This window comes from Antechinus flavipes, chromosome 2, assembly GCF_016432865.1.
Source record: "Antechinus flavipes isolate AdamAnt ecotype Samford, QLD, Australia chromosome 2, AdamAnt_v2, whole genome shotgun sequence".
Classification (NCBI taxonomy): domain Eukaryota; kingdom Metazoa; phylum Chordata; class Mammalia; order Dasyuromorphia; family Dasyuridae; genus Antechinus; species Antechinus flavipes.
The window spans coordinates 365,430,827-365,447,498 of record NC_067399.1 but is presented as its reverse complement, the minus strand read 5'-3'; the positions used below and the strand labels follow the sequence as shown (position 1 = coordinate 365,447,498).

The 16,672-nt window shown below is 33.7% G+C and overlaps 1 protein-coding gene across 4 annotated transcripts in view; it reads left to right on the top strand.

Moving 5' to 3' along the window:
• Nucleotides 1-16,672, top strand: part of ACSL6 (acyl-CoA synthetase long chain family member 6) — a 140,459-nt gene that overhangs the window by 117,119 nt on the left and 6,668 nt on the right. For 3 of the 4 annotated variants that reach the window (XM_051978216.1, XM_051978215.1, XM_051978217.1), the window contains exons 15-19: nucleotides 1,346-1,418; nucleotides 9,947-10,035; nucleotides 12,370-12,486; nucleotides 13,618-13,761; nucleotides 15,008-15,109. In XM_051978216.1, the coding sequence (XP_051834176.1) occupies nucleotides 1,346-1,418; nucleotides 9,947-10,035; nucleotides 12,370-12,486; nucleotides 13,618-13,761; nucleotides 15,008-15,109 (525 nt within the window). The remainder of the gene's footprint in view (nucleotides 1-1,345; nucleotides 1,419-9,946; nucleotides 10,036-12,369; nucleotides 12,487-13,617; nucleotides 13,762-15,007; nucleotides 15,110-16,672) is intronic. The other variant, XM_051978218.1, reaches the window with a different exon arrangement.

Genomic DNA, 16,672 nt, shown 5'->3' with positions numbered 1-16,672 from the left:
AATGGGATACTATGTACTGAGAATAGTAAGTGGGCCTATTTGATTGAAACAAAGAATGAATATAGGAGAATAAAATGCAATAAGCCCAGGAAGGTAGAGTGTATTCCCAGAAGGTAAAAAGTTTAAAAATCAAACAGAAGTATTTTTATTGTATCATGGAGATAAAAGAGGATCTTGCAAACAGCAGAGTAATGATATGGTCATAAATGTGGTTCAGGAATATCAAGTTAGCAACTGTGTAAATCATTAAAAAGGGGGAGAGAATGAGTTAGGAAGACCTATTAGAAGACTATTGCAATAATCTAGACAAGAGATGATAAAGGTCTCAATTGAGTCAAGGTTGGGGATTAGGGAAGAAGTATCATGTAAATGGAGAGAAAAGAATGGATAGAAAATTGTCAACTGATACTCTGCATGCATCTGATCTGCACTTATTCCAATTTGTACAATATTTCCTAATCCAGATATAAGTATAAATATGGCTTTTAATTAAGAGAAATAATATTTTTTATATTGTGTTTCCACTAAATGTGTTTTGGTAGCATTTAAAAGTAATTTACTTACTCATTCCAATATGTACTTATTTAGCTTTCTATGGGCAAGGCCCTGTAATAAGTTCCATATACTGGACTTTATTAGTGGGACTCAGATAAAATTGATCACATGTATGTTTAAATATTGGTTTTTTAAAATTCTTGTATTTATAATACTATCCTCAGCATATGAATCATGGTACTACCTTATAATAATGTTCTTTTAATAGTATATCAACTAAATTCCTTCAAAAGGTACCCAAAGAAGATCAACTTTATTCCAAATGTTCATGTATAGTTGTTATTTAGAAAGTTTCTAGGCTATATGCTTTTGCATAGCTAAAATAAAACAGGCACTGAACTTAATAATAAATTAATAAATCATGTAAAATTTTTAACCCTATAAATATGAGTTAAAACAATCCACAGTTACAATCCCACACCTCACAGCATTACTTTTATACACTTACTTTTATAGTTAAAAAAAAAAAAAGCTTATCCCCAGTCTCCAGCCTATTTTATTCACTTGTTTATCATTGTGATCTACACTAAGCACATGTCTTACACAACAACAGCCAAAATCACATTTCCAGTGCTGACTATTTTCAAATTATTCATGAATGTTAATTGGCTGAAAAGAAAAGTATTATACAACACAGAAGAAATTTCCCTTATTTAAATAATGCTCAGATGAATAATTATAACAACCATTACTGATTTCTATATAGGAGAGGGCTTTGCCTACATTATCTCAATCAGCATAGGAATCTTTGAGATGATGGTCAAGGTTAAGAGCTATGTTTCTCTTGTAGGTATATGAAGGTTATGGCCAAACTGAGTGTACAGCTGGGTGTACTTTTACAACCCCAGGGGACTGGACCTCAGGTAAGAAAGAGGGAAAGAAAGTATTTAATTCCAGACAGAATAATGCTTAGGACATATGTGAGTGATGGAATTTGAAGATTCATTAGGAAACAATGGACTACTAAATTTTCCAAAGTTTTTAAATGATTAAAAGTGTATGTGAATAGAAAAACATTGGCTTCTAGTAGGAAGGGAGATATTCTGTCAATCCTTTAGAAGGTCTTTGGTCTCTTATAATGCTAATATTCATAATGTTACATTATCTATATGTTTGTTATGATAATTTAGGTAACTAGGAATTATGTTAGTACCATTTCACTCAAAGTAGCACTTGTCTTTACATTTGTCTTGCGGAGAAAGTAACAACCTATGATACTGTCCACAATAACTTTTCCAAAACTAATTTCAGTCCACCTTCCTACTCTCAGAAGACTCTCTTACTCTCTCTACTTTACTGAGATGATTGAGACCATTTCTGATAGTTGCTTTATTTCCCATCTTCTAGATGTCAAAATCTCTCTGGACCCTGCCTACCCCTTCTCCATTTTCATTCCAGTCTCAGAAGGTGAAGTTGCCTTCCTTTTTCCTCACTCTCTTGTACTATTCTCAAATCCAACTCCCCTTTGACCTTGTGCTACTGACCATATTAATTTTCTATCTTCCTTTCCATCTTAAATTTCTTTTTCTCTATTTGTCCTTTCCATGATATCTACAAGTGTGTTCTTTCCTCCTCTATCCTAAAAGATAAAAAGTCCTACTCTTGAACCCTTGCCATTGCCTCAAACTGATGAGGGGACCCTGAAGCTCTCTGAAAACTCCTTCAAGGAGAAAGTTTCCTTGAATCCTACCTCTGTAGGGGACCCACCTGAGGGAAACCTCCTAACAGCTTCATTCTGTTTTCCTGAGAGATGGGCACCATCCCCACTGATAACATTCACCACTACTGATTATTTCCATTGAATTAAAGATCAAGCCTAGAGACACTCATTCAGTTCTATTTGATTCAGCTCAAGCTGTACCCAGCCCCATCAAGAACTGCCCTCAGCTTATAGATAAAAAAGAGCCAACTTGGGGCACAGTCCTTGCAGAGGACCTAATATGCCATCTCTGGCATAGCAGCAAACCTCTGTCCGCTGGAATGATATTCTCTTCAGCTTTACCCTCTCTTTATCCTCACCTATTTCCCTTATGAGACTTTACACCTCCCTGTCGGGATTTCTCTACTAAAAACTTTACTTCTCTATTGAGACCTTGCCACTAAAGAATTCAGTCTTTCTATTCATGCATAGCAAAGGCTGACTTCCCAATGCCAATAATAAACCTCTTTTTATCAGTCTAGCTTTTCAGGCTAGCCACCATCAGAAAGGGGGTTCCCACAACTTCCTACTTTGTGCCAAATCCCTAAGGAGATTTAAGGGAGCCAAACCTCTTCATTTGGTTCCCTGAATCTCGAACCTGCTACTAACCTCATCATCTAACTCCCTGACCACCAAGAACCCTAATCTCATAATTTTGGTTCCCTGAATCTAATCTCATCATTTGGTTCCCTAACTGGGAACCCCCAAAACTAGACCTCATCATTTGATTGCTGAATGGAACTCCCAAATCTGGACAAGGTCAAAAAAAGCCTTTCTTGTTGTTGCCTTTTCTCTAGCTATCAGAATTCCTTTATGGGGATTACTGTGACCCCTCTCTTTCTAGAGCCAGTGGTTCTCAAAATATGGTCTAGAGAATCCTGGGGATCTCTGAAACCCTTTTAGAGGGTCTACAAATTCAAAAATAGTTTTTATTTCCAATATGGTAAATGTCTATAAATATAATCCAGATAATCAAAAACTCTTTGGAGAGATCCTCAATAATTTTTAATAGGATAAAGATACTGAAAACAAAAGTTTGAGAACCACTGCTCTAGAAGTTGTCTACTCTATAGCTAGGACACTCAAACTTTGAGTTGTCAATCTCTGACAATTCTCCCTTGAAAAATTGAGACTCAGGGAGCATTTTGTTGCTCTCCTTCTCTAGAGAAGGAAGAGATGCTATAGTATCCGGGTCCCCTCATCAAAGCTACCTCTTCTATTTCACCTGCTACATTTCTATACCCTACATACATTTTCTTCTCTTCTTCAACATTCATTTTCTTCAACCTCCTATTTTCTTGTTTATATCTCTGCCCTTCTAATGAAACTTTTTTCTCCAAGTTTACCAATGAAAGGGATTCAAAACTATGAATAGTGTAGGAAACTCCTTCTGCCAATAGATTGGCATCTGTTCTGTGACTTAACATTATTAAAGAATTGCCTAAGACAGAGGTCTTCACATTTTTTATTACTTCTCCAATATGTGTTTATTACATTTTAATTACATAAATATATTATTGTATGAAATCATTATTTACATTATAAAACACACCCAAAATGGAAAATTTAAAAAGATGAGATTAAAGAAAAATAATACTTGATTCTCAAGTCATAGGGATTGATTATAGTTTATTGAATAGGAGAGAAGTGACATAGTTACACCTGTAGTTTAGGACAATCACTCTGCCAGCCATGTGGAGGATAATTTGGAGGGAAGAAATATGTAATAAGGAGATTCATTAAGCTATTGCTGTAGTCCACTTGAAGGCCTGAAATAGGATAATATTCAGGTAAATGAGAAAGGACATTTGTGAGAAATATTGTAGAGTTAAGAATGACAAGATTTGGCAACTGATAAGATATATGACGTGAATAAGGAGTTGAGGATGACACCCAAGTTGTGAACATGGGACACTTAAAGAATGGTGTTACCATTAAAAGTAATGGAGAAATTCAGAATACATGAGCCATGAATACTCATTCTGTATCATTTTTTCCCACCTCACTCTCAAAATGAGAAAGAAAATGCCAGTGCCCTGAAGCACAGAGCCTGACTACAGAAACCTGGTTCTCATTAATTTGTGGATACCCATGATTGCCTATTGTGGGAAAGATAGATGTGACCCATCTTCTCATCCTTCAATTGGTTGATTTATCACTCATGAAATTATGCTACAGTCTTCTAGGGGACTTGATCTCTTTGTTGGATGCCACTGGCTTAGGGAATTGAGATGTTGGAAAACTTGCCTAAATTTACTGAGCCAGTACAAGTCGGATGTAGGACTTAAATCTAGGTCATCCTAATTCTGAAGTTGACTCTGTATTCACCAGACCATGCCATTTCTCTTCAATGACCTTTCAGATCCTAAATCCAATAGACTTTGTTTTTTCAGTTGTCATTCTTCTTTGCTAAAATGCAGAGTACACAATAAAGAATAATATACAATGAGCATAGAAAAGTGTGCTCAAACCAGATTATGAAGGATTTTTAATGACAAATAAGTTTTTATATCATATCCTAAAAACAAAAGGAAGGTACTAAAATGATGGTTCTTGAACAGCAAAGTGGTATAATCAAACCTATGCTTTAAGAAGATAAATTTGACAACCAGTTAGAGAATGGATTGAAAGGGAAATACTGAAAGCTAAAAGACAAATTAGAAGATTACATAATAGCCAGCAAGTGGTGATATCATTCTTAAACTAAGGTGGCAGTCATGTGAATATAATAAGGTGATGGATTCAAGACACATTGTGGTAGTAGAATCAACAAAATATCACAACTGATAAGAAGGATAAGGAAGAAGAAAGAGGGGAAGACTAAAAGATAAAATACTATTTTTCCTTAATCTCATCTTTTTAAAATGTCTATTTTTGGTATGTTTTATAATGTATATAATTATTTAGTAGATTAATGAGTATATATGTATATATATGTAATATTATATATAATAATAATAATAACAATATATTTATATAAAATTTATAAATAAGACTAGAAACCTAGATGACTAAAGGATGTCCATAACATCCTCAACAGAAAAAAGGAAAGAAATAAAGGCAATTTGAGGGGAAAGAGGATTATTATTGTTTCTGACATGATATAAAACTAGCAGTTGAGAGATGTCCAATAAGTATCCAATACTGATATGGAGTTGGAGCTCAAGAAAGAGCTTGGTAATGATTATATAGAGCTTTGAGATATGTGTATCAAGACAATTGAGAATCTGATGGAAACTGATAAATTCACAAGGATTGGAGAGAGAAAAGTCCCAGGATACAAACCAGGGATATAATTATTTGTAGAGAGTGGGACAACAATTGTAATCTTGCAGAGGAAAACAAAAAAAGCAGTCAGAAATAGGTGATCCAGAAGAAAGCAAATATTATAAAAATTACTATTATAAATAATAGTCCCTGTTCTCAAGTAATTTCTAATCCAATAAAGAAGATATGGCTGTGCCCAAATGAATGTGGCATAAAGTAGAATTAATAAAGGAAAAGAAGGGATAAAGACAATATTATATATTTTTTAAAAAACTAAGGTAATTAGAAGTGATTGACTTTTTAAATCAACCTAGACTTAGGTCTAGAAGAAGGAAATGGTCAACCATGTCAAATGCTGCAGAGAGGTAAAGAAGAATGAGGGCTATGAAAAGACCATTGGATTTGGCAATAAAGAGATCACTGATAATCTTGGAGATAGCAGTTTCAGGTGAGTGATAAGTTTGGCAGATTGCAAAGGGTTACAGAATGAATGGGAAGTAAGAAAGTGAAGGCAACACTTAAATGTTGGTAGCTTTTTGTTGTTGTTGTTGTTATTGTTATTTGTCTGTGAAAAGGACAAGAGATAGAAAATGACTGTTTGGTTTTTTAATAGTATTCCTCCTTATGTCCTCTATATCTAGTCAAACTGGCTCCAATTTGTTCTCTGGTCTCATCCCTCTCTCTTCTAAGTCTATGTATTTGTATGTTTCTTCCCCATCTCCCTTACCTGGAATATACTTCCTCATTTCTACCTAATAATATCCTTCCTTTCTTTCAAAGCTCTATTCAAGTTGCCTTTCCTAATATCTCCAACTAAAAGTGAACTTTCTCCTCAAAGTTTTAAATAAATAAATACACACACACACACACACATAAATCTTGGCTTTATCTCTTCTATTTTATTCCACATCAATTTGGGCACATGCCATATCTTTTCTATTAAACCAAAAATTTACCAGAGAACAGAAACTTTTATAATTTTTCTTACTCCTTCAGCATCCAACATATTAAGTTGTACATTATAGGTATTTAATAAAGCTTGTTTATATTGAAGTGGCCAGAGAGAATAGTTGAATGGTTGATCCATGACTATTTTTACCTCTCTGGAGTGGGCCCCCACTACAATAAAGAAATGTGAGCAACACTGGTCTAGAACATCATCCAGGACACTTAATGACTATCACTGCAACCTCTTATATGGAATCAGCCTTTTGTATTTTAATTTATCAACATATCTCTCCAGATTTAGAGTTAATGGTATTGTGAGCATTGGTGAAATAATGCTTACCAAGTATTCTGAGTTACCCAGTAGGAAAAGAATATGTCAAGTCTAAATGGAATAAGGGAAGGTTTCTTTATTCTCATTTCTCCTCATTTTACAAAGTATTCTCTAATATTGTAAAAATTATGAAGGCTATTTTATGAACTAGCTCCTTTATCTGTCTAGAGCACTCAAAATACAATGTATAAGATCTGTTCAGAGATTTCATTCTCATTTTTCTCCTGAATCTTTGACCACTTCTTTACCAACTTATCCTCCCTTCCCCCTATGTTGGTTTGTTTGCTGCCTTTGTTATTCTTTCATACTATCCATGCAAGCAAAAATAACATCATCATTATTTAAGTACCTATCACTGGATTTATGGATTATATTTGAAAATCATTTACTTCTAGAGAGAGACTTTGAAACATCTAAGATCAATGAGTGAATTTAAGAGATCCTTTATGGTAAGGTGTGGGAAATGTGTGCAGAACTTAAAATTCAAGCACATATTAATCAGTAACTATTAGCTAGATTAGCTGAAGCCTGAAGGCCTCAGTTTTGGCTTCTCCATGTGATTTTAGGTAAGGCCTGAACTGCATTCCATTGTCCAAAGAAAGAACTAAAGGTATACGTGGCCATTACCTCATTTACTGCATTCTACTAACCAAATAAGGAATAAAACTTATATAGCCAATCATAACATATAGAGGGTAGGATCTTTGGGGTTCTTTATCTGAAATATATAAAAACTGTGAGCACTCTCAAGGGAATGGGCCTCCTACTGTGAGTCTCTTTATCTCTTAGTGAGACTGCCCTGCCACTCATAAGTTGCTATAATAAACAACCTTTTCTGCTTTTCTACTTTGAGTGATTTCTGAGTAGTCATTTTGGGTAGGGGTCTTCCACATCCCACACAGCAACATCCACATGAATTCAGTCAACAAAATATAGAAACAAAGAAATATGAATCATAAGGATTTGTCACAGATACAGAAAAATTAATGACAGCAATTCAGAACTAGATCATTGCCACTATGGATTACAGAAGTGGCAAAAACCTGGTTCCGAATTGTCATCATTATATTAATGGTTAAATCAGATTATGCAAGGAAATGGTAAAACAAAGAAACAATTGCACAGTATATCAATACAGGCTGAAAAAATTTAGCATCTACCAAATATTTAGAAAATATGATTTAGTGGCTAGAACTACATATCATAAACTCCCTAAATTTGGAGATAAAAAATCATCAAATTATATGTTCAGATTTCAAAATGTCCCAGAGAAAAGGCAGCTGATGATAGTATTCTGGGTTTGGAGTAAAAATATCCTAGAGAATTTAATCAATGAACTGTAATGGAAGTGGACTATTATAAAAAATTGAATTGTCACCTATAACAACTTTAAAATGTAAATAATAACTGTCACAATACCATATGCTCATAATTTCCACATTACATGGAACAAAAAAAACCCCAACAAAACAAATATAAAAAAGAGATAAAAAAATTTTTTTTATGACAGTAGATAAGACCCATATCATGATGCTTTGTTATTCTGTATGTTATAAAACCAAGGAAGCTTTTAATGAGCCTACAGAGTATATACTTCTATCCCAAAAGTTAATCAACTACCAAAAAAAGTTATTTTATCACCTTGAACAACAGTTCAAAGAATAGTAAATATGAAAGAGTAATAGGATAATACTGTATCTCAGCACCATTTCCAAACCACATTAAACGAAATCTAAGAGTATTAAAAGCTTCACATTTTTATATCATTTTAAGATTCATGATGCTTTTTATCACACCATTCCTTTGAGATAAGGATATATATTCTTTCACTGTAAGATCTGTCAGATTCTGCCTTTTTTAATCTCAGTTCTTTTAAAAGCTTATCCTTTGGCTGGCAAGAAGTCATAAAAGCAATGGGGTATAAGGTAAAAGAATGAGAAATTTTCATTAAAAAATCAAATCATAAATGTATCGACATATTTAAAGATTTAAAGGCAATTTGCTGAAATAATTAGAATGTTAAACCTGGATTCAAATTCTGCATCTCATGCTTACTAGATATGTAACAAATCATGTAATCCCTCTAAACCCCAAGCAATTCTCTAAAATGATAAATTATAGATTTTAATCTGCACTGGTAGAAAGAGTTGTGTCTTGTAGTTAATTCAGGATTGCTTAGCAGAATACTCTTCACACTATAAAATCATTTTTATTCAATATCTTGTCCAGGATTTGCTTCTTAATAATCCTACACTAAATGTATATTCTGTAGTTCAAAGTAAAGCCTCTTTAATTCAATCTACAGGTTGTATAATGAGCCTAAATTAGTTTTAAAAATTATTATGTAAACTTGTCTTTAGTGTACACAAGACTAATTTGAATTCTTTCTAGCTCTTCTCAACCCGATCCCATCTATAGTAGCAGGAAATTCATATAAGATTAGCAGGTTGAGTAGGCAAGCTTAAATTTAAGTAATTTTATTTTAGTATTTTATTTTTTTTTTATTTTTGCAGATGCAATTGGGGTTAAGTGACTTGCCCAAGGTCACATAGTTAAGAAGTGTTAAGACCTGACTTAAAGGGCTGGTGCTCTATCCCCTGCACCACCTCGCTGCCCCTATTTAAGTAATTTTAGAAGAGTTTTTCTTTCCCCTGAAGAAATGTTAAATCTGCCAGTATGTAACAAAGGTAGAAATATTGAGCTAGGAAATGTTTAATTATAATTGTGTGTTTTTTTGTGCCCTGAGTGAGGGGGATAAACATCCTCAGTTGCTTCTTCTGGCCCGCGAGCCATAATTTGAGGACCCCTGTAAGTAGTACTAGAAAATGATGACATTGTTCTATAATATTGTTGATCATGCTCCCTGTGATTTATGCTACCCTTCCGGGAGAAACCATTTTCTCCAGTGGTATTAAACTTAAGCCAGGAAGTAATAGTGATGATGGACCACTTCTTTCTCCAGGATTTTAAGTTTTGGGGAACTATTAAGAGGGGAAGAGAAAGAAGAAAAGGGTCTAGATTTGAATTGAATTGAAAGTCCCACCTGTACTTTGAAAGGCTTGAAGATCTCTGCTTAGAAAGCTATCTGCATTAATGCTGAACTCAATTTGAAAGCTGAAACTTGCTGAACTAATTCTGATTTGTAGGTCATGTGGGTGCACCATTACCCTGCAATTACATCAAACTGATAGATGTGGAAGAACTGAACTATTTTGCCTCCAAAGGAGAGGGAGAGGTAAGTGTAAGGAAGGGGGAAATTAGTCAGGGTTCATCATCTGTAACACTAAGAAAAGCTCCTCATTGCTTTGTGAGTGTGTCATAATAACCTACAAATGCAAGTGTGTGTAGCATGTGATTTTCTTGTATTATATAATCAAATGGTGAAACAAAGGGGAAATAATAGGAAAAGCGTGTGAACATTAGTCTATTTTAATTAGAGGCATAGAGACTTGAATCACCAAAAGTTAATGTTATATTATATATATATGTATATATGTATGTATGTATTATTATTTAGTTATTGTTAAAATTCTGAAAAGGAATTCCAGAGTGTTCAAGAACATAATTTTGAGTTGAAGGAGTCCTTAGAGGTTATACTACCCAAAATATACCTTACCAAGAATCTTTTTTTCTACATTCTTCCAGATACTATTCTACTATGGAAACAGTTCTGAATTTGGATATTGACCTGGATTGAAATCCCATAGTTGAGGGACTTTCTGATCTTTATTTTCTTCATCTCTAAAATCAAGAGTCTGGATTAGACAGCTTATAAGATAACTTCCAGCTTTAAATGTGCAATCAACTAGACTCTAATGAGATAATAAAAGGCATAACAAGATTTTTCCTTCCCACACCTCATCCCTATCTGCAGTACCCAGCCTTTATTTCAAGGCTCTAATATCATCCCTTATTCTCCATTCTGTCACCTATTTCCTTTGTTCCTAGTTCAACTTTCATCCCCAGTCAACAACTAATTCTCCATCTCTTCATTCACACTGTGGACTAATAATAATGATGATAATGATAATAAGAACATATTATATAGGGCCTACTATGTGCTAAGACATAGTGCTAAGTGCTTTTCAAGCATTATCTCATGTGAGTCTCATAACAACTCTTGGAAATAGATGCTATTATTATACTCATTTTACATCTGGAGAAACTGAGGCAGAGGTGAAGTGATTTGCCCAAATTTACAAAGCTAGTGCCTGAGGCTATATTTGACATCAAACCCAACACTTCATCCACTGTGCTCCCTTGTTGCCACATCATTGCCCTGTCTCTCTGGTATTTGAGTGCTAGGGGATATCTGCCAGCCTGTAAGAAAAACATTAGGGGAATAACCAGGGGTATCTACTGAAGCAGTTACATCCATTGGGGAGTGGGGTCTCAATCATTTTGATTGTACAGAAATTGATACTTAGACTATGCATGCTAATATAAAGGATGCCTCTTTGGATTTCTTTTATGAATTGGTTTGTATTTTAAATCACATTCCCTTATTTTTATGCCCTTTTTAATATCATCATAATTCACATTTCTGTAGGATGACCTTTAAAATTTATTCCTCCCAGTCAGTATTATCCCAATTTCAGGTAAAAAAACCAAAGTTTGGAGAAGTTTTAACATGCTTATAATCATATAGTTAAGTTTGTGTGGGAGCCAGAAATTATCCAGGTCTCCTAGCTCCAAATCCATTATGGTTTCTGCATATTAGACTATAATTGATCATATAATTGAGTGAACGGCTATATTTGGGAGGTAAAATATAGTCTAAATGATATAATTCCATTTTTAATCTATGCTTAGAATTACCTACACATTGAGAAAAAAGTGAGCATTTTTTCCTCTTTCTATTGCCTCCCCATATGATCAAAATTACCTGCCATAGTTTTTATTAATTTAATTCTACATGTACCTATTACTAAAAAAAAAAAAAAAACCAACAACCCTCAAAGTTTGTTTTACTTATCTCAAATCAAGTATAGTAAGTTTCTTCTTATTAACAAAAATTTGGGTAAAATAACTTTTGCAAAACTACAATTTCATTTTTATCCATGAGATTAACTGTATAGAAATGGACTTTTAGATTCCCTCTTTCAGTTACATACCACTTTTAAAAATTCTAGTTTTATTGCCATTATATTTGCATATGGTAACATATGAGAATAGAGAAACATTGACTGTCTTTGTGCTATGCCTCTGACCCTTTGCTAGATGTGGTGGAGCATTTTGGTGTCTGCCATCAAAGAGTTTAGTAGTAGATTAGATATGTATACATAAAGAGATGAATAAGGCAGTAAGTGTTTATTCAATATCATCACAGAAATGGACTTATGCTGGCTTTGCAGTATGGGCAGAGGGAGAGAGAATAAGCATTCCAAAAATGGAATTTTCAGGGTTTTTTTGTTTTTGTTTTTGTTTTGTTTTGAGGGTGAGGAGGATGACTGGGGAAAGGGAGGGGAGATTAAGATTGGTGAATCAGCTGCTCCCCCTAGAGTTTAACTGGGTTGATAGTAAAGTTTGTTTGCTATCATCAGTCAACAGGGATCTTTATTTCATCCAGATCTGCGTGAAAGGACCAAACGTTTTCAAGGGTTATCTTAAAGACAAGGAGAAAACTGATGAGGCATTGGACAAAGATGGCTGGCTTCACACTGGAGATATTGGGAAGTGGTTACCTGTATGTATTATTTGCCTACATTTATTCCCTGAAGAGTTTTTAAGGAACTTTGTGTCAACTTTGATTCTCTAAATTGTAATGAAGATAGCAAGCTTGCATCTAGCTGAAATCAGTGGTAGAAGTTTATGTAAATACCATATTCTCCCACTTTCCCATAGACTATAAGCTCATTTAAGGGAGGAACTGTCATTTTTTTCAATTTTCTATCCCTAGCATTTAGCACACAGTGCCTTATACACACTAGGTGTTTAATAAATATTATAAATAATATAAACATAATAAAATCATAAATATAAATAATATTATAAAATATAATAAAATTATAAATAAATAAAAATATTATGGATATAATAAATTATTATAAATAAATAATAAATATTTGCTGAAGAAAGAAGATATGTTCATTTTTAGGTGAACAAAGTACATGATACTGGCATAGACTAGGCATATTTGCTAAGGTAAGGGTCTTTCTTTAAAAGCTTTCCAATCCGGTTTCTCTATGTTTCTACTGTAGTGCTCGATTCTATTAAGGCACCATCTCTAAATCCCTAAACCTTTGCTAAACCCACTACTATATAACTGTTTTCTCTCTAGAAAAGACTATCACAATCATTCCAACCAATAGATTAAGAGAAATTGTCACAAGGTTCTTGAATCTGCTTTTATGATTATTGTATGATTTATGATTTTATGATGTTTTATGATGATGTTATGATTTTACCCTTTTAAAAGTGCCTACTTAGTTCTCTAGGGCAGCTAGGTGGTACAGTGGATAGAGATCCAGGAAGACTCATCTTCTTGAGCTCAACCCTGGCCTCAGACATTTATAAGTTTTGTGACCCTGGGGCAAGTCACTTAATTCTCTGTTTGTCTCAGTTTCCTCATCTATAAAATGAGCTGGAGAAGAAAATGGCAAATCACTCCAGTTCACAAAGAATCAGATATGACTGAACAACACAACTTAGTTTGCCAAACGTCTAATTTGTATTACTTTTTATTTGTAACTCACTTAGGCATTGAACTGCATGTGCTCTGCTTGGCTATAGCAGAAGAGAATATGCTAAAATGACCTAGATAATAAGACAACATATTGTAATTATTTTTATTAAAGCCATTCCTCTTACTCAACAGACGGGCACTCTTAAAATTATTGATCGGAAAAAGCACATATTTAAACTTGCTCAAGGAGAATACATTGCTCCAGAAAAGATTGAAAACATCTACATTCGGAGTGAACCAGTAGCTCAGACTTATGTGCATGGAGACAGCTTACAGGTAATATTTAGAACTGCTGCATACATGTCTTTATTCATTGATCTTACTAAGGAGCAGGAGTGTTCTTAATAATCAGAGTACTCCAAAAGTTGACACCTAATTAGCATGAGCTTTCCTGTTTCCCCTCTCACAAAATAAATTCTAATACCCTGCTGCTATACTTGTCAAAGGCTAAAGGATTAAATTTATTGATAAACTCTCCTTATCAATGGAAGAGCTAGTCATTGTAGAAGTTTTTAAAAATACACAATGGAGTAAAATTTAGTTATTCTCTAAAGAAATAATGTTAAATTAGAAAGCTCAGTAAAAATCATGTAATTCTGAACTAATAATGTCAGGAAGTGTCATAACTCTAATCATTTGATGTAACCATTATCCTAATGATTTTTTAAAATTTTGTTGAAGCCTTTTATTTTTACATTACAATGATTTCTGAAAATACCTGCTACTTCTGCCGCCACCACAAAAATTAATTAAGAAAAGCCAACAGAGCAAGCCTTATCTCACAGAGTAAACATTCTGTAAACTTTTCACTTCTCCACAAAAAAGAGAAAGGTGATTCCTCCTCTTTCATTAGAATGTGTCATAATTCTAATGAATTTATACATATGATTAGAGCAATATTTTAAGAAGTAAGCCCAAAGATGGTATCAAAACAATTGAAAAGGAAAATATGAAATATTTGAGAAATAATATTACATGAAGTAATTTCTAATTACAGTACTCTTAGAATTATTAAGGCTCAGAAGCAGAAGAAACAAATCAATCACAGTCTCTTCTTCCCTCTCCATATACTATCACTGGGTTAGCATAATTAGAATAGAATTCTTAAGTTTTTTAATTAATTTTTTGGTCTTATAAATAGGTTTTTTAGAAATGTCACAATGATGATAATTGGTTATTCAATATTCCAAGAGACTTGAGTGAAAATGCAAATGATTTTTGTTCTGTATTATAGAATCATTTGACTTGCAGTTCAAAATTACATTGATTAATGTTTAAATAATCAAAGCCAAATTTGGACACAATGAGTATGAATATGCTAATGTACAGTCTAACATTAAATGCCATTAAAAAGTAAAAATGATTAAATTACTGATTAATTTCATCTGTAGGATTTAATTGTGGAGATATTTCATATCACAGATAAATACACTGGATGGGCACATCAATTTTTCAAAAATACTAACAAATGATACATGTCACAACCAATTTTTCTTTTTTTTAATCTGTGGGGAAATGACAGGCCTTCCTGGTGGGTATTGTTGTACCTGATCCTGAAGTCATGCCTAGTTGGGCAAAGAAGAAAGGATTTGATGGAACATATGCAGAGCTCTGTCAAGATAAGGTATATATCTCTGGGATTCTTTTCTATGACATAGTTGCATATTTGATGATCTAGCTAATAACAGGAGAGCAATGAAAAACTATGTAAAATTTAGACTTCTTTGAAAACCCCAAAACAATGAGCTCTTAACTAGAGGGCTTATTTTTTCTAACCATCCTATCCTCCTACTCCTTGTCCTTTACAATACACCCCCCAAACAAAAAAACTAATAATAACAGTAAACTATGGCTTCCTTTACAACTTAAAAAAATCATCAAATCAAGAACTCAGGATTCAAAGAAACTTCACAACCTACCTAGTCTAAACTTATTTTACAGAGGACAAGATTGAAACCCAGAATCAGATCTTACTTACATCCTAGTGCTCTTTCCAACCATTAGGTGCCTTTGTTTTATAACCACTGATGAGTATAAATACTGGTGAGTTGGAAATGAAACTTGACAACTAATTACACTTTATACAACGCATATGGATCTATGATCTCACAGATTTGGTAGTTGCTTCCAAAGATTCAGACTGCACAATCTTCTTCTCGGTATCTTCCCACCATATTTGACATAAATGGTTCATCTAATTGCTGGAGGCCTCCATCTATTGTTCCTGATGTTGAGAGTATACCAGCAAAGACTTAACTGTTCATCTCTCATCCCTTATCCTTGCCATATGAATACTGTATCTTTTGCTCCTGTCATGCATTTGTTTCATGGCACTTTTTATTTCTGTTTTCCTTTTAAGTTCCTCATTGCTTATATATAGGAGCCTGTTCATGCCAACTTTCTGCCTTTCCATTATCCTCTATGCCATATTCATTTTTAATTCTTTAGAGGCCATTACATTTCATTTCTTGCTGCTATATAGCAACACTGGTGGAATGAGTATTAAAAGATGGGCTTTTATTTCCATGAGAAACTTGGATCCAAATAAAAGTTTTGCAATGTCCTAAAGGCAATTCATTCCATTCTTCAATTCAAGATCCATTTGACTTTCCATCTGGAATATCTGTCTGGGAGATACATACTGATGGAAAATTGTACAGATTTGCCATTTAAATGCATGCCATAATCTGCAGTAGACATTCTTTATGGCTTAGCCTTTCCTATATCAATGCTATATTTAAACAATCACAGATTAAATTAAAAAGATCAGAAATTTTTACAATCCAAAGTATAGCCCATGAAGGGAGAAGGGAATATAGAGCTAGAGAAAGGGAAAAAAAAAAAAAAAAACTTATCTTTAGCAAATAGAACTCTGTACCATGGGGCACAGAATTGCTTTGTTCACAGTTCAGTTTCTTTCTCCATAAAATGATGGGATGGAATTAGACTAAGATCCCATCAGCTCTAAATTTTACTGACCTATGATTCACATGTTTAGAATACTAAATTGTATTGTCTAACCACTAGCAAAGCACCTCTGGAAATAAGAGCACAGTTAAATGCTAAGGCTTGGAAGCATCAGGTCAGCAGCTCATATACTATTAAGAAAATCTATAATACAAGTCTACTTAGAAATTTAGTACCTTTTTAACTTCATGAATATCGGGTATCCATGATCTGGGTTTGG